This window comes from Lepus europaeus, chromosome 23 (assembly GCF_033115175.1).
Source record: "Lepus europaeus isolate LE1 chromosome 23, mLepTim1.pri, whole genome shotgun sequence".
NCBI lineage: Eukaryota > Metazoa > Chordata > Mammalia > Lagomorpha > Leporidae > Lepus > Lepus europaeus.
Window position 1 is genome coordinate 17,390,222 of NC_084849.1, and position 23,552 is coordinate 17,413,773.

At 46.3% G+C, this 23,552-nt stretch overlaps 1 protein-coding gene and 1 pseudogene across 3 annotated transcripts in view; one reads left to right on the forward strand and one right to left on the reverse strand.

Annotated features, from left to right (window-relative positions):
- CORO1C (coronin 1C) overlaps positions 1 to 23,552 on the reverse strand; it is an 85,315-nt gene that overhangs the window by 42,835 nt on the left and 18,928 nt on the right. For 2 of the 3 annotated variants that reach the window (XM_062181940.1, XM_062181939.1), the window contains exon 2: positions 8,498 to 8,697. In XM_062181940.1, the coding sequence (XP_062037924.1) occupies positions 8,498 to 8,692 (195 nt within the window). In that variant the 5' untranslated portion in view covers positions 8,693 to 8,697. Of the gene's footprint in view, positions 1 to 8,497; positions 8,698 to 12,276; positions 12,385 to 23,552 lie in introns of those variants that run through there. The other variant, XM_062181938.1, reaches the window with a different exon arrangement.
- LOC133752322 (small ribosomal subunit protein uS11-like) lies at positions 4,771 to 5,200 on the forward strand (annotated as a pseudogene).

Consider the following 23,552-nt stretch of genomic DNA (forward strand, 5'->3'; position numbering starts at 1 on the left):
CTCTCTCTCCCCCTCTACCTCCCTCACTCTCTTTCTTTAACTCTTTCAAATAAATAATCTTTAAAAAGGAAAAAAAAAAAAAACACCTGCCTTTAGTCCCATCAGAATCAACATTCCAGACTTTTCTTTAAAAACCAATAACATAACTAACGTTAAACATAAGATAATGACCATGACCGTTTAATACCTTTGGTTATATGTAGGCATAATGAGACCCAGGATGTTAAAATCTTGATACCTACCTTTCTGTTGCTACTGGTACAGAATCCCTCAGGTATTCATTGAGGATTAAAGAACATATGTATTTATTTAGATTTGTTTAAAGGCGAGGTGGAAAAATAATGCTCAAAACTATCTGATGGGGGCCAGCACTGTAGTACAGCAAGTAAAGCCGCCACCTATAGCACCGGCATCCCATAAGGGTGCCAGTTCAAGTCCTGGCTGCTCCGTTTTTTATCCAGCTCCCTGCTAATGCACCTGGGAAAGCAGAGGAAGATGGCCCACGTACTTGGGCCCTGTCATCCATACGGAAGACTCAGATGAAGCTCTTGGTTCCTGGCTTCTGCCTGGACCAGCCCTCGCCACTGCAGCCATCTGGGGAGTGAACCAGCATATGGAAGATCTGTGTGTGTGTGTGTGTGTGTAACTGTGCCTTTCAAATAAATAAATAAATCTTAAAAAAAAAACAAACAAAAACAAAACAAAAAAAAAACTACCTGATGGGTCATCTTTCATAAAAGTCAAGTACCGTGGCTGGCACTGTAGCATAGCGGGTTAACCAGCTGCCTGCAATGCCAGCTTCCCAAATGGGTGCTGGCTTGAGTCCCAGCTGCTCCTCTTTCGATCCAGCTCTCTGCTAATGTGCCTGGGAAAGCAGCAGAAGACGGCCCAATTCCTTGGACCCCTCCACCCATGTGGGAGAACCAGATGAAGTTCCTGGCTTTGGTTATGGCCCAACCCTGGCCACTGTGGTCATCTGGGGAGTGAACCAAAGGATGAAAAATCTCTGTGTTTCCTTCTCTCTCTGTAACTCTGCCTTTCAAATAAATAAATAAAAAACTTTTATTAAATTTTAAGTCAAGTACTATAGACTGAGAATACATGTATTAATTCTCAATTGCTGCTTAATAGGTTACTCCAAAACCCAACTGCTTACAACAGTAAATATCTACTATCCCACATAGTTTCCGAGGATCAGGAGTTCACAAACATCTTATCTGGGCGGTTTTGGCCCAGGGTCTCTCATGAGTCAAGACTGCCAGCCAGAGTTCCAGCAGGTTTAGGCAGGGCTGCCGTAGAGTTCCAGTAGGTTCAGGATGGCACATTTACATGGTTCTGGCTGTTGGCAGGAGGTCCTAGGAACTCGCCACAGAGCTGCCTGAGTATTCTCACAAGGCAGCTCCAGAAGAGACAAAGTAGATGCCAGTAGGCTGTTATGACCCAGTCCCAGAACTCACACTCCGTCAGTCTGCCACTCTCTGTGCTCACACAGGTCAGTCCTACTTGACGTACAAGCAAACCACACACAGCATCAACACCAGGAGATGAGGCTCCCTGGAACCCATCTGTGGCTGCTTACCACAATACAGTAAGGTGGATTTTGGAAAACCTGTAAAAAAGGCTACCATAAAAATAATCATCCAGGGGCCAGCACTGTGGCAAAGTGGGTAAACCACTGCCTGCAGTGCCGGCATCCCATATGGGTGACAGTTTGAGTCCTGGCTGATCCACTTCCGATCCAGCTCTCTGCCATGGCCTGGGAAAGCAGTAGAAGATGGCCCAAGTCCTTGGACTCCTGCACCTGTGTGACAGACTCGGAAGAAGCTCTTGGCTCCCAGCCTTGGATCAGCCCAGCCCTGGCTGTTGCAGACATTTGGGGAGTGAACCTCTCCCTCTCTCTCTCTGCCTCTGCCTCTCTGGAACTCTGCCTTTCAAATAATAAATAAATAAATCTTTAAAAAATTAATCATCCAGCTTGGATAAGAAAATAATTACAATACAATGTAAAAATGCAGCCTGTGGCACTAGTCATTAGGCCAAGCAACTAAGAGAGCCCAAAAGGAGATCTCCTCTGAGCAAATCAGAGTTAACAGCTGAACTGACTCCTGAACGCTAAGAAACCACCAAGTACCATCATTAGGCACTCAGAACAGCAACTGAACTGAATCAAGATTGCAGAACCACTCTAACGGAGCCCTTGTCACCCAGATTCTTCAAGAGTTAAGTTCTAATGCCCTAAGGCAACTTTTATATATAATAAATTACTTTCTCTCCTATGCATCTAGAAGGCACTGGCAAATGTACCATCATTGGGATAACTTATAAAAGTCATTCAATTGATTGTCTACAGGGCTGAATTTTTCCACAATACCCTCGTGTAAAAAGACTGCCAAATGAGTTGAAAAGTCAGTTCACAGACATAGCAGTGGAAGATTCCAAATACCAGCTCCTAAAGAAAGAACTGCACAGCTACACCAAAGGAGTAAGAAGGAAAGAGGAAGAGATAGTGGCCCAAAGGTTGACAGAGACATAGTCACAGTCATTCCATCAGGGCCCAGAGCAAAGCCTGTCAAGGCAGTTGAGAGAATGAAAGAAGCCATTGCCATTACATGAACACTCGAGAGGAAAGGAGGAAGCAGTTAGGAAAGAAGACAGCAGCCATCCAGTTGGCTTCCCCAATCCAAGTGATGAGAGCACATAATTCTAACCAGCTCCTCCCCACTCGTCTTTTAAGGCAGGATCTGCAGGTTCACTGTGAGCTCAACCAGAAACATGGTATGGACCTCCCTGGTCCACAACAAGGAGGGAGTGCCGTAGTCCCACATCACAAGTGTGGCTACTCCACAAGGGAGAGGTTATTCTCATCAACATGGTAGCCTGCACAGGGAGCTAAAGACCTGTGAGCTGGAGACAAGGCAGCTCGTGCAGCTGTGGCAAAATAAGTAAATAAATAAAAGTACCTCTTATAGCCAAAACCACAAAGCCAACTTGTGTTCAGCAAGACTGCTATTTCTTATTCATCCCCTGAAAGACTAAGGAAGAAGATGTACTACACCACACCTTGAAGAGTCACTGCACAGGGCAAGCAGCAGCTTGAGGAAGCATTACAGAAGAGATCAGGATCACGTGTGCTGAGCTCCTTCACCCCACCTAGGTACTTCCTCCAGCAGTGACCTCTTGGAATGCCACTTTCTCTACCCACCTGTACTTACAAGCGTGCATTCATTCTGAAGTGTGCATGCATGAGTGCTTACCTATGAGCATGCACGGCTGTTGTATGTTTTCATGTATTTGTCCCAGTTACTCTTCCCATTGTAGATTTAAGTCCTGGAAGACAGAAACTATGTCTAACTTATTTTACATTCTCCCAGATTCTAGCCCCAAGCCTCATGAATAATGAGCTATAATAGGCCCTATTTACTGCTAATACTGACAAGCTTAAGAGAAATTCACGGAGAGCCATGCATTTAAATGGAATCTTTCTGAAGGATCTCAGAATGTGCATAGTCAATACTATCAGGTACAGAGAGCCCCCAAAGCATCACCAGAAACCAACCTGCTTGTCTATATAGCCAGAAACAAAAAACACATCTAGGGGCCAGTGCTGTGGCACAGTGGGTTAACACCCTGGCCTAAAGTGCCGGCATCCCAAATGGGAGCCGGTTCTAGTCTCGGCTGCTCCTCTTCCGATCCAGCTCTCTGCTATGGCCTGGGATAGCAGCAGAAGATGGCCCAAATCCTTGGGCCCCTGCACCCACGCGGGAGACCTGGAGGAAGCTCCTGGCTCCTGGCTTCGGATCGGTGCAGCTCCAGCCATTGCAGCCAATTGGGGAGTGAACCATCAGATAGATGGAAGGCCTCTCTCTCTGTCTGTCTCTCTTCTCTCTGTGTAACTCTGACTCTCAAGTAAAATAAGTAAATCTTTAAACACACACACACACACACATCTAGCACATAACCTGTTGCTATCTGGATCTCAGGCATAACTGCCTATTATATTTGAGAATCTGGATTTTCTCTGCTTTTAAACCAAAGCAATGCATCATTATAAAACTGTCTTGCAGTTGTTAAGACACTAAAGTTGTGAGAATCCCTTTTTCAGGGCAAAGCACACTGTATCAGGACCAATGGGCACAGCATGTTCTTGGGGTCCTCATCATACTTCTCTGTCAAGGCCACACGTCTGCAGGGAGGCCAAACACCTGAGTGCCAGCGATCCAGCAAGAGGCTTTCTGGGGCCGATGAGGGAACCACCACAACAAAAGCTGGATGCAGCTGGATCCAGAGATGCCACCCTCAGGGGCACTCAGCTTACAGAGGGTCACACTAACTAACCACTGGGAACAAAGAACAAGGAAGACTAGCCTTTACTGTATAAACAAATACCATCTGTAAAAATGTAGAACTTACCATCTTCATTCAAACAGTCATGATTATACCAAAATTACAAGGAGGTACTAAGAGGTTCAGTGACCCCAGAAAGCAGACTGAAGTGCAGGCTACCTGACAACCTGGAGGAAGGAGGCACCGTTGGCTGTCAGTTACCAGCCCGCATCTTCGGTAAGGAGTTAAGAAGCCACTGAGAAAGTGGCCGGGCTCAGCCTTGGTCTTGAGGGAAAGGCAGCCACCGCTGAAAAAGCATCTACTACTCCACTGGACCAAGAAGGGAGACTAAAGGACAGCAGTATTCGCTTCGCTGGATTTTGGGCACCAAATCAATTGCATGAGAAATCACTTCATAGTTTTTTCTGGTAGCAGAATCCAGCGAAGATGTGCAGAAATGGCCCTCGCAAGGGGAAGCAAAAGAAGGGAGAGCAGGCCATCAGCCTTGGGCCTCAGGAGGCTGAAGGAGAGACTGCCACTGGTGTCTGCCGCACCCACACGGCCGTCAGCGACACCCTTGCTGATCTTTTTGGTCAGAGAACCATCTGCTGGGTGATTGGTGGGCTGAAGATGAAGGCTGACCAAGAGGAGTCCTCACCATATGCTGCCATGTTGGCTGCCCAGGACATGGCCCAGAGGTACAAGGAGCTGGGCGTCATTGCCCTACACATCAAGCTCCAGGCCAAGGAGGAAACAGGACCAAGAGCCCTGGGCCTGGGGCCCACTCGGGTACGAAAATCAGGTGACTTGAAGATGTTGCCCCATCCCCTCCGACAGCACCCATAGGAAGGGGGCTTGCTGTGGTCCCTGCCTGTGAACAGGACTCCCCAGATTATCTTTTTTTTTTTTTTTTTTGACAGGCAGAGTGGATAGTGAGAGAGAGAGACAGAGAGAAAGGTCTTCCTTTTTGCCGTTGGTTCAACCTCTAATGGCCGCCGCGGCCGGCTCATCGTGCTGATCTGAAGCCAGGAGCCAGGTGCTTATCCTGGTCTCCCATGCGGGTGCAGGGCCCAAGCACTTGGGCCATCCTCCTCTGCACTCCCGGGCCACAGCAGAGAGCTGGCCTGGAAGAGGGGCAACCGGGACAGAATCCGGCGCCCTAACCGGGACTAGAACCCGGTGTGCTGGCGCTGCAAGGCAGAGGATTAGCCTGTTAAGCCACGGCGCCGGCCCCCCAGATTATCTTTTATGTTAATAAATTGCCATCGTGTCCAAAAAAAATCACTGTATAACTGAGAGCTATGAGGAGATGAGAAGCACTTTGAAGTTCACCTAGAATTACCACACAAAAAATCATTCTTATATACAAGTACATACAGAGAAACGAAGAGCAGGATAGAGTGACACATGCGTGTCCCACGTAAAGCCAGCGACTGAGAGGACTGCACGCTCAGTTCCCAGGTCCATGCTTCCCCTCCACGCCACACTGACACCACAGGCTAAACACACATACCAGCACATGTGCACCTATGCATGAACAGGCCAATAACCAACTATTGACCTTATTTCCAATGGCTGGCCCAGGGCTTAGTTTACACATGTATCATGTCCTCCAAAACAAATTAAATTTTAAGGAGCGAAGCCACACAATCAGCATTACAGCCTGGGAAAGACAGACTGTGAAGGTTCCTACAGCAAGCAACACTTCATCCACACACAATGCTTTGCATAGCAAGTTATTCTACCCCAGTGTCTGTAAGGCTGGTTAAAGAACAAAATACTATTTTAGTATCTGTTAAGTATAGGCCATCTCATCCAAGTGAAAACCAAATCCAAGGCTCGGTTAGCGTAGGAACTGCATACAGTCTCCCTTAAATGGTACAAGGGAAATCCAGAGTTTCCCGTGGTTTGCAGAGCAAAGATGGACTCAGCCTTTTGTGGACATGAAGACTGAAGAGCACTAGCTGAACTCACCGGAAGATTAGCCACTCAAAAGTTTATTTGGGTCTCTTAATAGGTTTGTTCCATTTCTTTGAAGAAAAAAAAAATGCTCTTAGTCTATAAAAGGGGAAATGAGAACTCAACTCCAAAACAGAATGTGGCATTCCAGTGCCTGGCCTGGGCTGACAGGCTGTGGTGTATGTGCAGCAGGCTAACACAAAAACACCAGTACACGGCCAAGTCTCTACAGGCTCCTTGCTCTGAGTGAAGGAATAAACTAAACACCATGGAAACCAAATGTAGCCTGCAGCACGCCCAAACCTCCACTCTGGGATCAGGTACAATTATTAGCAGCAACTTTCCTTTTTTTTTTTTTTTTTTTGACAGGCAGAGTTAGACAGTGAGAGAGAGAGACAGAAAGGTCTTCTTTCCGTTGATTCACCCCCAAAATGGCTGCTATGGCTGCACTGTGCCAATCCAAAGCCAGGAGCCAGGTGCTTCCTCCCGGTCTCCTATGCAGGTGCAGGGCCCAAGGACTTGGGCCATCCTTCACTGCCTTCCCGGGCCACAGCAGAGAGCTGGACTGGAAGAGGAGCAACTGGGACAAAATCCGGCGCCCCAACTGGAATAGAACCTGGGGTACCAGCGCCACAGGCAGAGGATTAGCCTAGTGAGCCATGGCACCAGCCAAGCAGCAACTTTCATCACAGAAATAAAAGCATCTCAGTAGAAAATGAAATTTTTATTGAATGAGAAAGATAATTTTGCCAAGAAGACGACACATTTGACAACACATGTCAAATCTATTCTGTGTAACAGCATATTAACCCAGGGACTAAAATAAAAATCAGACATTAAAATAAAACAAGTTGGGGGCTGGTATTGTGGCACAGCAACTTAAGCTGCCACTTGCCTCACAGGCATCCCATACTGAAGAGCTGGTTTGAATCCCCACTGCTCCAATTATGATCCAGCTCTCTGCTGTGACCTGGGAAAGCAGTGGAAGATGGCCCAGGTCCTTGGGCTCCTGCGCCTGTGTGGGAGACCTGGAAGAAGCTCCTGGCTCCTGGCTTCGGATCAGCGCAGCTCAAGCCGTTGCGGCCAATTGGGGAGTGAACCATCCGATGGAAGACCTCTCTCTCTCTCTATGCCTCTCCTCTCTCTGTGTAACTCTGACTTTCAAATAAACAAATAAATCTTAAAGAAAAAATACAATGGGAAACAATACTTTGACAGAAAATCACTTCATTGTGAGCACATTCAGAATCCATGGGCTACAATGAAGAGGAGCTCCCTAACAGGCATGGCCGGCAGTGGGCTTCCACTTCCCTGTTTCTAGCACAGCGGAAACAGCTGTCCTGTGAGTCAATACCTGCTTCCTCCCAGCCCTGGGCCCTGGCCTGAGCTCAGGACTCACAGGCTGATCCTCTCCTAAAAGCCAACCAGAAGACAACTCTCAGGTACCTTGCTTTTTCCTTCATCATTTGCAATTCTGGGACTTGCTGAGTAAGCGGGGGTAGATCTGGATCTGACTGGTCAGCAAATGCACAGAATTCCTATCTTATCTCCCACCTCGGAGGACTCTCCAGCAGGATAACGTAAAAAGAGAGGACTCAGAAATCCACTCAAGTTGAAGGACACACAGAGTTACTCTCAGTAGAGAGCCTTTACATTCACCACTTTTTTAACAGTTTAAATCCTATGCGTTTAAAACTCAGGGCTGTCCAGAATTTAAATATATGTTGGTTTGGAACATTTTCTTGAGCTCTCATTCCACTTACTATTCAAAAAACCAAGAAGTTTGGGTCCTCATGACTTCATAAAAATGGGAACATTATCTTACAAATTTCTACCCATTTAAAAATATGTCTGTTTTTAACACTTTAATTTGGAGTAAAAACATAACCGTTTTTAGAATTATACTCCAATAAAGGAAACCTTTCATGAGAAGTAGATGACTACAAACCAAATCATAAAATTCCCAAGCCTGTCCCAGTTCACAGCATCAGAATAATCTTTCTCAACCATAGAGGGCACAGCCAGAGCAGAGGTCGCCGCTCTGTTTAATGATTCTGTCACAGAGAAACTGACGTGGTGAGTCGGGCGTGTGGAACTTCACCTCAGCACATCAGAGTCTCAGCAAACACACAATCCTAGAGAACTGTCAATCTGTTAAGGACAAAATAAGAAACCGTCAGAGGGTGTCTAAGAGAACGAAGCTCAAATTACTTACCTTGTGCAAAGGGAGCACAAGGAAGGCTCCTCCCCCACTTGCTTCTACGATTATGGCAACAAATCTGGGATTGACAGCACAAAAAGAACTATCCCAGGTCACTCGAGACACCCGGATGTCATCATAGCACTGGTCATTTTTCACTGCTTGTCCAAACACATGCCGAAACTTGCTCTGTCGTACCACCCGCCTCATGGTGTCTGCAGAAGAACAAGAAATACGTTAGAATTACACACCACACTGAAAGGCTCACTTTTTTTTTTTTAAAGAATTATTTTATTTATTTGAAAAAGAGAGAGAGAGAGATTGATTCCATTCCACTGGTTCACTCCCCAAATGACCGCAACGGCCAGAGCTGAGCTGATCCAAAGCCAGGAGCCAAGAGCCAGGAGCTTCTCCAACGCAGGTGCAGGAACCCAAGGAGTTGGGCCATCTTCTACTGCTTTCCTAGGCCATAGCAGAGAGCTGGATTGGAAGTGGAGCAGCTGGGACTCGAACCAGCACCCATATGGGATGCCGGCGCTGCAGATGGCTCTACCCGCTACACCACAGCACCAGCCCCATGACTCACTTTTACAAATGAAAAGTTCCAAGGAGGAAAAACAGAATGGCCTGGCCTTCTGTCCACTCCCCTAAAATGTAGCCAAATCACAAATCCAAATTTCCTTCATTAGCAGATACCCCAAGAACTCTGCAAAGTGCATCAGGGAAAGCGGTACAAAGAAATGAAAAGATTCACAATACGAGATCCAGCAATGGCTCATCAAGTTTAACTTCAAGAGGAACATTAAAGGTGAAGAACAAAGGAGAATCAGCCTTTTCAGGGTTGAGTGTGAACTGAGAGATAATCCACTCCAGCCTTGCCCCATGACAGATGAGAAAACTCTGAAGCTGTAGACACAAAGCTGAAGAAAGCCCCAAAACAAATGATACTGCTGCTGTTTCCTCAGCCTGCCAAGGTAATGTTTCAGTTTTTCAACATTTCCCCCAGATATCGGCACTCTGCTAAGAACCGTGCCTACACACCAGAGTGTTTTCGCAAGTCCTACAGTGTACAGTAAGGAATTCAAAAGACACAACCAACCACCCTTGTCTTCAAGAGCCTTCCAATCTCCAACACAGGTATCCCAAGTGGAGAAACTCCGCAGCAAACTGCCTAGCGCTACGTGATACACGGTGAGAAACAGAACAGGCACGCAGGAAGCACTGGATGAATGCAGAGCCACATCTTGAAGAGAGAAGCCAGGATTTAAATGGGAAGCAATGGGATCAAAGCAAGTGATGTTTAGTATGATAGTGTGTCTGGCAGTAGCATGCTGGACAAATCAGGAAGAAATCAGGCAATGGGCTAGAAAGCTGTGGCGTAACGCAGGCCTGAGAAAGGCCCGGACGACACAGCAGTAGCAGCTGGACGTAAGAGGAAAACTTCAGGGCTCCAGCGGAGGGAAATGACCCCAGGATGAGCTTTCAGGCTGGAGCTGACCATTCACCATAGGTACTTCCTGAGGAAACCGGAAGATCGAGGGGGAGGGGACGTAGCACAGAGCTGGGATCCGACTTCCTCATGGGTCATTTCAGACTGCAGATTCCACTAGGTTGTCCCATAGACAAGGGCACTGAAAGCTTGGTGCTTAAGGATCACTGCTGTCTGATTCAGATTTCTTAGGCAGCACCCCACTGCAGGACAGTATGTTCCTATTGGTTAGCATAGAAGAAGCTGGCATAAACCCAAGTGGGAATGGGACATGGTCAGACTTCGACAATGCAGACTGAAAACCAGATCACCGTGTAGAGAGGAGGGCTAACCCTTGGCCACTCCTGCCAGATGGGACACATGGTGAGCTGTTACTCATTCCTTTCCTCCAATTCCCTGCCTCATGGCCCTGGTGTTAGGAAAATGGCGCCATCTACACCCTGACGCCATCCTAGGCTCCAGCCCCCGCCGCCACTGCTGATAGCCAGGTGGCCACATGGCCCAACCATGGTTGTCAAGCTCCACCCCTATCCTAATGGGATTCAGGGCTCCTGCTTCCCTGCCCGCCCTCCAGCAAAGTTTTAAAAGGGCCTGTTCCTGAACACGTGGCTCTCGGCTTCTCTCCTCTCTCCTCTCTTGCTCACTCTCTGCTCTCTCGGTTCCTCTCTCCGCTTGCTCTCGTCTCCCCGCTCCTCTCTTCTCTCTCTCTTCCTTCCTCTCCACCTCCTGACCTCCATCTCTGTCTCTCTTACACTCTCCTCTCTCTCTCTTCCTTCCTCTCCACCTCCTGATCTCCATCTCTGTCTCTCTCTTACACTCTCCTCTCTCTCTCTTCCTTCCTCGCCCCTTCCCTCCAGCCTGCTGGGTTTTCCCCAATAAACCCTTCCCTTGCCCCGGTGTCGGGTGTGTTTTGTGGCGGCCTTATACCTGGGCCCACTGCTAAGTGCAGAGAGAACTTCTCCTTGCCAGGCTTCCTTCCACCACCCTTCCAAGACATGTGCAAAAGTGGCCTCTCTCTGAGCAAGGGCATTGAGCTGGGCTGAGGCAACAGACTCTTGGCAGGCCGCCGGAAGTCTGTGCTCCTTAGCCCAGCTGTTGCCAGACCTTTTCAGCTGACTGCTAGGTCCATACATTCCAGCATCTGGTAGGGGAGATGGCAAATGACACACTTCCACTTGGTCGTGGCCCTTCTTTTGTATCCTTTTCAAGCAGGACTTTCATGAAATAGTGAAAAACCAACAGAAAGCACACCAAAAGCCAAGGAACAGCCAGCTCTTATCAGGAGTCCCTTCCCTACACAACCACATTCGCAGAAGCAGGAACCCCCACCTGCACCCACCTGCATATGTTTCAAAAGTGAGCTGACATAGAAGAAAAAGGAAAACTCATGTCTAAAAGGTAACATCCTTCATGTATAAAAAGTTCTCACAAATTCAAACAATATAAAATTAGGTAAAGGACATGAAGACATAATTTACAAAAATAGAAATAAATGGCACTTATGGCCACAGCTTCCTGAAATCCTAATAAAATAACAGTAAAGGAACAAAAGCAGGTATAAACACCAAAGCATCACAAGCGAGCATAGGTGTGAGCAGGTCCACCTCACCATCTCCTGCCCCTTGTTCCTCCTTGCTCCCAAGATACCAGGATGCTCCCCTGTAGAAAATTAAACCTCACTGCCCTCCACCAGCTCCTCCACCCAGGAAGGCATCAGGTCAGCCTTAACAACCTCATTTTTAAAGGTGAATGGACATTTGAGAAAAGCCTTTAACTTGAAAAATAGAGACACTTTTCTCCAGCACTCAAATAAGCTTGACACCAACTAACTTCATTACAATATGAAGACTAATATAAATAGGTAAAGTGGCCAGCACTGTGGCTCAACAGGCTAATCCTCCGCCTTGCGGCACCGGCACACCAGGTTCTAGTCCCGGTTGGGGCGCCGGATTCTATCCCAGTTGCCCCTCTTCCAGGCCAGCTCTCTGCTGTGGCCCGGGAGTGCAGTGGAGAATGGCCCAGGTCCTTGGGCCCTGCACCCGCATGGGAGACCAGGAGAAGCACCTGGCTCCTGGCTTCGGATCAGCACAATGCGCCAGCCGCAGCGGCCATTGGAGGGTGAACCAACGGCAAAAAGGAAGACCTTTCTCTCTGTCTCTCTCTCTCTCACTATCCACTCTGCCTGTCAAAAAAAAAAAAAAAAAAAAGAAAAGAAAAGAAAAAAGAAAAAAAGAAAAGAAAATAGGTAAAGTGCTTTGATTCTCTTTTTATACAAATCTGCAGGCTGACTTACATACTGAAATACCTTAAGGGTGGGCGGCTGGCCTAGCACTTCAGATGCCAATCAGGACACGGATTTCCCACGCTGGAGTACCTGGGTTTGACTTTCAGTTCCAGCTCCTGATTCCAGCTCCCTGCTAAGGCAGATCCTGGGAGGCAACAGTGATGGCATAAGTAGTTAGGGGTCTTCAACATCCATGTGGGAGACCTCGATTGGGTTCCTTGCTCCTAGCTTTAGCCCCACCCCCTGCTCTCCTTTCCTGTCAGCATTTGGGGAGTGAACCAGCAAATGGGAGTGTAAGGAGTTAGCAGGGCTGTTAGGTCAGGTCCCTGTTGGAATGAGAAAAGGGCCAGAACCCCTTTAAGAATGGACAAAACACTTGCTTCCTCCCATAGGCTGCAAGTAGCAACATTTATTTATTTTTTATCATGATATTAGGCTTGACAAGGTTACCAATCCCCACCCCTCTAATGGGTTTTTAGTTTAACAGCAGCAAGCTAGGCAGGACTACAGTTCCAATCCTCTGATCGATTTTTGTCCTTGCCTCTTATTGGCTGCTACCCCAGGCCTCGGAATGATCATTAGCTGTTACTCCGCTTCTCCCCTGATTGGCTAAATCAAGGGAGCCTCTTTCATGTATAAAAGACTCAGCTCCCTTGGGGCACTCCCTCCTGACTGCTGTGGCAGGAGGTTTATCACTTAAATAAATCTTGCTGTGCTCGCTCTCCCTGTCTCTGTGGAAATTCTTTTTCAAAGTGAGACAAGAGCCAAGATCGCCTTCATAGTCCCGTAACAGGAGTGTACTTGCTCTCTCTCCTCAAATAAAAATAAACATGTAAGATACCTTAAAAATCAGTGTTATACGATGCATAATGACTACTCATTTTCATCCTAACTACTATTGAATGAAAGAGATTGTTTTGCTAAACTCACACAGCAGGTTAGCTACAGAGCAGAATGAGAAAACTCTGCTATGCTAAGTCAGGCACAGGTGAAGTGGAGCTTGAGGGACAGGGTGAACCCGTTCACAGCCAAGGTCGACCCCGATCTGGGTTCAGCTGTCCACATGTGGCACAGCTGCTTTTGCCACAGACAATGTCTCGGCCTCCCAAGCACACAATAGACTAGCAACTGCCGGAGCAAGCCGCAGTCAGAGTCTCATGAGTGAGAGGCACAGCTGTACCACTTACTTTCTGGCCATGGTGCACTAGGGCAACCTCTGTGTCAGATTCTCTATCTGAAAATGGATACAATGCATATAAGCTCAAGGGAACACTAAATGTTACAGTTAGCTACAGGATGGTGACGGAGGCTACTGTGTTATAGCACCTTGCACAGTAAGACACACAAAACCAATTAGTGCCAACTATTGTCATCATCCTATTAATTGACAAAAAGTAATCTGGATTCGAACTCCAGCTGTGCCATGTATAATTAGCTAATTAATCTCTCTGAATTCTCTCAATCTCAGTTTCTTCATCTAGAAAACAAAGATAAGGGCCGGTGCCATGGCGTAGTGGGTTAAGCTATCTGCGGTAGCGGCATCCCACGTGGGCGCTGGTTTGATCCTGGCTGCTCCAATTCAGATTCAGCTCCCTGTTAGTGTGCCTAGGAAAGCAGTGCTTTTCTAGGATGGAGAAGGCATCTGGACCTGGATTTTCTTTGTCAGTTATTGGTTTAAATTCTTATTATAAGTATCATTATCTTTTTTTTTTTAAAGATTTATTCATTTATTTGAAAGGCAGAAATACAGTAAAGGAGAGAGTGAGAGCAAGAGCGAGAATCTTACATCCACTGGTTCACTCCCCAGATGGCCAAAACAGCTGGGGCTGGGCCAGGGGGAAGCCAGGAGCATCATCTGGGTTTCCCACGTGGTTGCAGGATCCCAGGCACCTGAGTCATCTTCCACTGCTTTCTTAGGTGCATTAGCAGGAAGGTGGATCGGAAGTGTAGCAGCTGGGACTTGAACTGGCACCTTATATGGGATGTTGGCACTGCAGGTAGCCGCTTAATCCACTATGCCATAACACTGGCCCTAAGACCAGTATCTTTTATGAATGTGGATGCAAAAATCCTCAGCAAAATACTAGCAAACTAAATCCAGCAATAAATTAAAAAATTATAGGCCATGACCAACTGGGATTTATCCCAGGAATGTAAGGTTGGTTCAACACCAATACAATACACCTTTATCAAACAAAAAAAAAATTGCTTGATCATCTGACACACAAAGGTGGCATTGGACAAAATCCAGCAGCCTTTCAAGATAAAAGACTCAACAAACTAAGAATAGAAGGAAATTTCTTCAAACTGATAAAGGAAATCAATGAGAACATCAAACCTCTGGCCAGTGCTGTGCCACAGAGAGTTAAGCTGCTGCCTGCAATGCAAGCATCCCATATGAGCACTGGTTTGAGTCCTGGCTGCTCCACTTTTGATCCGGCTCCCTGCTAATGCTCCTGGGAAAGCAGCAGAAGATAGTTCAAGTACTTGGCCTCTACCACCCATGTGGGAGACCTGGATGGAGTTCCAGGCTCCTGGTTTTGGCCTGGCCTTTGCAGCCCTTGGGGAGTGACCTAGTGGATGGAAGCTCTCCCTCTCTGTAACTCTGCCTTTCAAATAAACAAATCAGAACCCTCATACACTGCTCATGGGAATGTAAAATGGTGCAACTACTTGAAAATAAATATCTGAGCAAGAATGCTAACAGCAGCATTATTCACAATGGTCAAAGTGTAGAAACAACCCAAATGCTGGTTATCCATTAGATGAATAGATAAACCAAGTATGATATTGTTCATACAATGGAATATTATTCAGCAATAAAAAGTAATATAGTATTAATACATGCTATAACCCAGACGAACTTTAAAAATATTACAAGTGGAAAAAAAGTTAGAAAACTACATATGATTCCATTATATAAAATCCAGAATAGGCCAATCTATAGAGACAGTAAATAATTAGTTGTTGGTTAGAGCTAAAGAGTAAAAGAGAAATAGGACCACAGGGCCAGCGCCGTGGCTTAACAGGCTATCCTCCGCCTTGCAGCGCCGGCACACCGGGTTCTAGTCCCGGTTGGGGCACCGGATTCTATCCCGGTTGCCCCTCTTCCAGGCCAGCTCTCTGCTATGGCCTGGGAAGGCAGTGGAGGATGGCCCAAGTCCTTGGGCCCTGCACCCGCATGGGAGACCAGGAGAAGCACCTGGCTCCTGGCTTTGGATCAGCGTGATGCACCGGCCGCAGCGGCCACTGGAGGGTGAACCAATGGCAAAAAGGAAGACCTTTCTCTCTGTCTCTCTCTCTCACTGTCCTCTCTGCCTGTCAAAAAAAAAAAAGAAAAAAAGAAATAGGACCACAGGAGGTACAGCTAAAGTTGAAGGGGACAGGGTTTCTGTCTGAGAAAATAAAAATTTGTAATACAGACTCTGGTAATGATGGCACATTGTTTGTGATCACACTAAAAACCACTGAACCACACACTTTAAATGACTGAATCACATAGAATAGGGATAACATCAACAAAACTTTTTTTTTAAAAGTCTCTAAAATGTCTGAATCTAAAGCATAGTATACAGTCTGATAAACGTCAGACTTGACGTTGCTTGAGAACCCACTAACAGGTTTCCCTACCAAGGAGGAAAACCCAATCAATGAGCTCCGAGTATGATTTTCAAGTAAGAAAAACAGCATCAGTTATCAGTTGCTGGCTTTGTGGCACAGCAGGTTAAGGCACCACCTGCAACGCCGACCTCCCCTATGGATGCCAGTTTGTGTCTTGGTTGCTCCACTTCCAATCCCTGGTAATGTGCCCCAGAAAGCAGCTGAAGATGGCCTACGTGCTTTGAGAACTGTGTGAAACAAGGGTGAAACTTCTGGCTCCTGGCTTCCAGCCTGGTCCAGCCCTGGCTTTGTAACTCTGACTTTCAAATAAAATACATAAATCTTAAATTTATGTTCTCCCACCTCAGCAAGGTATTTACAAACTTTAATTTCTTCAAAGGAAAAGAAAATAAGAAGTATCCCAAACACAAAAATTTCCCTATTCTTGACAGTTTCCTGTGTTGTCAAATGGCATTACTGTTTCACCAAGTTAAAAAATGTTCAGTTTAAATGTTCAAATTAAGATGTCATATCATCAAACTTGGGAGTTCTTGTTTTGTTTTTTAAGATTATATATTCACTTATTTGAAAGGCAGAGTGACAAAGAAAGAGGAAAAGAGAGAGAGATCTTCCATTCACTGGTTCATTCCCCAAATGCCCACAACAGCCAGAGCTGGGCCAGGCCAAAGCCAGGAGCCAAAACTCCACCTGGGTCTTCCCGTGGGTGTCAGGGCCATCACCCACGGCCTCCCACATGCATTAGCAGCAAGTGGGATCAGAATCATGGACTAGCTGGGACTCAAACTGGTGCTCAGATTTGGAATGCAGGCATCCCCAGTGGTGGCTTAATCCACTTACTTCCCACCACAGTGTCCACTTTTATTACCTACTGTGCCTTAAAACTAACCAAACCAAACTAGGCAACTAGTTTTCTCTCAACACTAAAGCAATAAAAGAATCTAATTCTCAAACACATCAAAAGAGTAAATGAAAAATTCCTTAACTAATATGTAACAGGCACAAAGTCCACAACGGATCATCTCAGCAATGAAGTGGGAGACGACGTGACAGAAAGCTATCCAGACAAGGCAATATGGCTTTAAATTTCATTAAAATGTGGAGACAAACCTTACCTAAGACCTCAGTAAGATGTAATTTATCACCCTACCCACAGTTTCAACAAGACTGGCACGGTCAGGCAGGCATGTGGCACGGCTTGTGACACCTGCTTTCCCGGGTCCACGTCCCTGCTCTGCCAACCCAGCTTCCTGCTGATGCCACCCTGGAAGAAGCTCCTGGCTCCTGGCTTTGGCCTGGCCCAGCTCCAGCTGCTGCAGCCAGCTGGGGAGTGAACCAGAGATGGAAGACCTTTCTCTCCAGTGAACCAGCAGATGAAAGACAGCTCTCTGTCTCTCTGTGTTCTGCCTCTCAACAAATAAATAAACCTTAAAAAAAAAAAAAAAAAAAAAAAAAAAAAGATTATGGGTTAGGCTTTGACTGTCCAGCACTATAATAATTAAAATTTTATTTTTGTTAAGATTTTATTATTTATATGAGAGCAGAGTTACAGTGAGAGGGAGAGACAGAGAGAAAGGTCTTCCTCCCGCTGGTTCACTCCCCAAATGGCCGCAATGGCCAGAAGCTGGGCCCATCTGAAGCCAGGAGCCTGAAGCTTCCTCCAGGTCTCCCACACAGGTGCAGGGGCCCAAGCCCCAGGCCATCTTCCATTGCTTTCCCAGGAGAGAGCGCGATTGGAAGAGGAGCAGCCAGGACTAGAACTGGCACCCATATGGGATGCCAATGTCCGTAGGCGGAGGATTAACCCACTGAGCCATGGCGCTGGCCACATAATTAAAATGTTAATAAGCAGATAACATACTCTTGTTTTTTAGTTGAAGAGCAAGCAAGCCCCCACCCTCTCATTTACTAACCAAAACAATAGCCCCTGCCTACAGCCAAAGGCAGCAGCCAATGACTTAACCCAGGTCTCCCAAGTTGGTGGCAGGAATCGAAACACCATCACCACTGCCTCCAAGGTCTGTAGGAATGGAGCACAGTATCAAACCCAAGAACTCCAATATGGGAGGCGGGCATCTTAACCATTAGACCAAACACCTTGCCCCTCCTTCTGTCTTTTTTTTTTTTTTAAAGATTTTATTTATTTATTGAAAGGCAGAGTTACAGAGGCAGCGGTAGAGAGAGATCTTCCATCCCCAATTGGCTACAACGGCCGGAGCTGCACCAATTCAAAGCCAGGAGCCAGGAGATTCCTCCAGGTCTCCCACACAGGGCCATCCTCTACTGCTTTCTCAGGCCATAGCAGAGAGCTGGATTGGAAGTGGAGCAGCCGGGTCTCTAACCAGCACCCATATGGGATGCTGGTACTGCAGGTGGCAGCTTTACCTGCTATGCCACAGCGCTGGCTCCCCTCCTTCTGTCTTTAGCTTCTAATAAAGTGAATCTAAAAGCTGCTAACCAGGGTGTACATTTGGTCCAGTGATTAAGATGCTGGTTTGGTTTGATAACCTTTGGTTCCTATTTCCAGTTTCCTGCAAATGTGCACCCTGAGTGGCAACTCAAGTAATTGGCCTCTTGCTCAAGTGACTGCCTCAAGTGATTTGCTTCTTGTAAACCAGATGGGACATCTGAATTAAGTCCCAGGCTCCGACTCCAGTTAAGCCCTGGCTGCTGGGGGCGTTTAGGGATTCAATCAGTGGATGCGAGCACTCTCTGTATCTTTCTCTCTAATAAAAAATTTTTAAATAAAAATTAATAAAATCTAGTCACTGATATTCATGATACTAGACATCTAACGAAACAAAAACCCAATTAAATTTCCTTTACATGTTGGCTGAACATCTTAGCCTAAAACAACCAGTAAATGTAAGTCTACCTCTATGGTTTAAGGACTTATTTCATATGCCAGGAAAAGGTTTGCTGAAATGACTATTATAATAAAATCCCCCTTACAGTCAAGTGATACCCCAAAATGCAGAAGAGCACGATGGCATGCTTCCTGCGGCACTGCCAGCCCAAGTTACACAGCAGCACTCCGTATCCACGAGTTCTGCATATGTGGACTCAACCAACCGTGGAATGAAATTAAGAAAAAAAAAAAAAAAAAAGAGCAAAGTTTAACTGTACATGCAGACTTTTTTCCTGTCATTATTCTCAAAACAATACAGCATAAGAACATTCTACATAACATTTACATTGTATGAGATGCTGTAAGTAATCTAGAGGTGATCTAAAGTGTATGGGAAGGTTACATGCAAATATTACTCCATTTTATATGAGACTTGAGCACCTAAGGATCTTGGTGTCTGCTCGGTGTCCTCAAATTACGAAGGACGGGTTAAAACAGGAAATTTATGTAGGAGGAAACAATGTAAACAGGCATTTATACAGTAATGGCACGCAGAACATCTGACTAAATGTTACTCCTATTCTTCTATTCTCTGTCAACTTCCATCAGTCTCATAAAAAATGGCAACTCTGACATTTTCCTGTTTATTGAAAAGCTATCTGTTTAAAGACTCCAGCAGCTGTACTTCTATGGTTCAAACGAAAGGAAACACATCCTGCTAGGAACATATCCAGGAAAACCCCTACTAGCAGCAAAATCCTGCTCAGCCCATTTGCTGAGACCATTCCCGGGCATCACAGAATTATTCCAGTGCTCAGCAGGCCAAGAAGGCCCCTCAGCCCGCAGCAATCGGATGGTTCCAAAATGCCCCACTAGGGAAAGGACAGTAACTAACCTCTGAGCTCCGCCTGACCTTACAGAGAGCTTCCTCCCATGATTCACCCAGATAAATGGGTAAATGGGTCTCATGGAAATCTGGGCTGGACAGGATCCCAGAGCTCTTCCATTCCAGGCCTGCCATTTTTTTTCAATCCTGAGACATCATGTGACTCATCCAAACAATTTCTGAAGGGCAGGTATTTGGTGCAACACTTAAGACATGGCTTGGAGGCCTGCCCCGCAGCTCACTTGGTTAATCCTCTACCTGCGGCGCAGGCATCCTGGTTCTAGACCCGGTTGCTCCTCTTCCAGTCCAGCTCTCTGCTGTGGCCCGGGAAGGCAGTGGAGGATGGCCCAAGTGCTTGGGCCCTGCACCTGCATGGGAGACCAGGAGGAAGCACCTGGCTCATGGCTTCAGATTAACTCAATGCACCGGCCATAGCGACCATTTGGGGGGTGAACCAACGGAAGGAAGACCTTTCTCTCTGTCTTTCTCTCTCTCACTGTTTAACTCTGCCTGGCCAAAAAAAAAAAAGACATGGCTTGGGACACTGGCAAACATATGTGGGTTCCTGGGTTTGAGTCCCAGCTCCACTTCTGAATCCAGCTTCCTGCTAATGTGCACCACGGGAGGCAGCAGGTGATGGGTCAAGCACTGCCCACATGGAAGACTCAGATTGAGTCCTGGCTCCAGCATGGCCCAGTCCTAGCTGCTGCAGACATCTGGGAAGTGAACCAGCAAACAGAAGACTTCGTCATGCTCTCTCTCTCTCTCTGACTTTTAAATAAATAAATATAAATGTTAGAAAACAAAATAGGTGTTTAAAAAGTTTCTGAGACACAATTGCCTTGAACCACAAAGTACAAAGAAGTTCAACTTTTCACCCCATGAACTTTTATACTTTTCCAATCATTGTCCCAATTCACCCATACAGATCACCTTCTAGAAGTCAGTCAACAACACTAGGGGCTCCGTTGTGGGGGTACTGCCTCCATAGCCCATAGGTTTATATGACCAGCTTGTACAATTCTTAAGTATGAAATTACTTTTGCCAATACTTTATAAGCATAAAAAAATGGAAAATCAAAATATAGAAACTGACTGTAAGCATTCTATACGAGACAAACAACAGAGAGAAAGAGGTGTGTCCAAGGAAGTAATCTTTACTTCTAGTCGAAAACCTTTAGGATTAAGCCAGGTCTATGTACTCAACCATCTGAGAAGAAAACAACACGGAAACACACATAAAACACTGGAAATATATACATCAAAGAGAGTTTTTTAAATGTGAGGGTTAATGAAGATGTTTTATACTTTTAAAATCTTTCTAAGAAGAATAAACTCTGGCTTTTCTATTTTCCCGACTATACGCATTCTCACAGACAAACTGGGGACGACCATTATCATCACTCATCAGCACTCACTGATAACTCAAAGAATGTGAAGCTATGAAAAGCACGGCTAAAAATCGTCTGACAAGAAATGAGTGTGGAATGAACAGCAAAACACACAAAGATCCTAAAGACAGGGGCCAGTGGTGTGGCACAGCAGGCTAAGCTGCCATCTGCAGTATCAGCAATCCCATATAAACACGGGTTCAAGTCCTGGCTGCTCTACTTCCGGTCCAGCTCCTGCTAATGTGCCCAGGAAAGCAGTGGAAGATGGCCCAAGTACTTGGACCCCTCCACCAACATAGGAGAACTGGATGAAGCTCCTGGCTTTGGCCTGGCGAAGCCCTGGCCATTGTAGCCATCTGGGGAATGAACCAATGGATGGAAGATGTCTGTCTCTGCCTTGCCCTCTAACTCTTCCAAATAAATAAATAAATCTTTTAAGAATACATATTTTTACTACAGAGATAATGTATAAGGATGATATGTCTGTAGTTCCTTACAACTCCCAGTTTCCTGTTTCTCTCAGGCACCTGTATAATCCCCATTACTTCCCCCCGTCCTGGGAGCTCTGAAGGGCTGAATAAACCATCATTGTGAGGACAGAGGTAGGCACTGCCTGCCCCAGAGAACACTGTGCAACCACGGGAAATCCCAAAGCAGCAGCATCTCCCTAAAGGGCACCATGGGAGACCAGAATCAGAGCTCAATTCTGTCTCTGTTCAGAGAGCAGAACACAACTCACTCAAATTCTCAAGCCAACTGCAGAATTTGCACAGAAATGAACGAATCAGCAATCTCACTGAAAAATTAATCCATGAGTGTGCTTCAAAATATTTTCAATACTAATGACCTAGTTTTCTTATCAATAACAAGTTAAAAAAAAAAAAAAACCTGTGTATGACTGTTTAAACTTGCTGAGTCTGTTTTCCACTATTGAGTCAAATAGATTTCTCTTGGAATAAAATTTCAATAATTCTTGGGCAATTTTCTTATACCAAGAAATGAAATTACTGAACTTTTTTTAAAAAGCCATTTTTATAAGGAAATGTAAGACTAGTTAGTCATGGGGAAAACCAGCCATAACAAAAACTAAAATAATTGGTGCCAGCATTGTGGCCCAGTGGGTAAAGTCGCCACCTGTGACCCCAGTATCCCATATGGGTGCTGGTTCAAGTCCTAGCTGCTCCATTTCCGATCCAGTTCCCTGCTCATGGCCTGGAAAAAGCAGTGGAAAATGGCTCAAGTGTTTAGGCCCCTGCCATCTGTGCGGGAGGCTCAGATGAAGCTCTTGGTTCTTGGCTTTGACCTGGCCTACCACTGGTTGTACAGTCATCTGGGGAGTGAACCAGAGGATGGAAGATAGATAGATAGATCTCTCTCTCTCTCTGTAACTCTTTCAAAATAAATATATCTTTAGAAAATACATAATAATTACCTTCAACTAAAGAATTTCTGTGGGGCTGACACTGTGGTGTAGTGGGTAAAGCCACCACCTGCAGTGCTAGCATCCAATGGGTGCCAGTTCAAGTCCCAGCTGCTCCACTTCCAATCCCGCTCTCTGCTATGGCCTGGGAAAGCAGTAGAAGACGGCCCAAGATCTTGGACCCCTGCACCCATGTGGGAGATCCAGAAGAAGCTCCTAACTCTTGGCTTTGGATTGGCCCAGCTCCGGCCATTGCAGCCATTTGGGGAGTGAACCAGAGGATGGAAGACCTCTCTCTCTCTCTCCAATTCTATCTTCCAAGTAAATAAATAAATCTTTAAAACAAAAACAAAACAACAAAAAACATGCACTCCTGACAATGTTTCAAGGAAAGAGTAAGGGAGACAGGACCGCTAGACCTAAGTTTATCCTGACAGTCACCCACCCATTTACATCACTCCTGGGCCTCTTCAGGTGTAAAATAAGTGATTTAGAGTACCACCATAATCCAAAGGCTGAGTCTAGAGACTCCTCCTTTCACTGGAATCCAGTCCACTTCTCCCCAGTAACACACACACCACAAGGAGAACCAAACCAGCTGCCAGCATCTGCGGGTTACCACACACACTCAGCTGGGAATGCCGAAGGCGTCCTTGGTCCCGGCTGTTCATTTACTGAACCTGACTACGCAGCTGGAGCCATGCTCGCCTCTGTGGGCACAACCGTGAGCAGCAGACCTGGCCCCGGTTCTCATGGAGCTCGCAGGATGTTCTCAGACATGCGACTGTGCTGCTACAACAAGGGTTGGGATGCAGGAGCACATGAGCCAAAGGAGTCCATCATCAGGGCAACAGCCCCGGTCTGAGGGCTCAGGGAAGTGCCACTTCAGCCAAAGCCAAAGCACACCCAGACACTAATTAAGAGAAAAGTGAGTCCCAGCAGGGAGGAGCAACAGGTGTAAAGCATCAGTCAAGCACTCCTTGAACCTGGGCCAATAAAGCCAGGAGGAACTGCAGCCAGAGTCAGGCTAGAAGAGGCCAGGGAGTCAGCAGGGCCCAACCACGCAGGGCCATGGCGCAGGGGCAGGGCCCCGAAGGCCGTGTCAAGGACTTCACCTGTACCTGAAAACTCCTG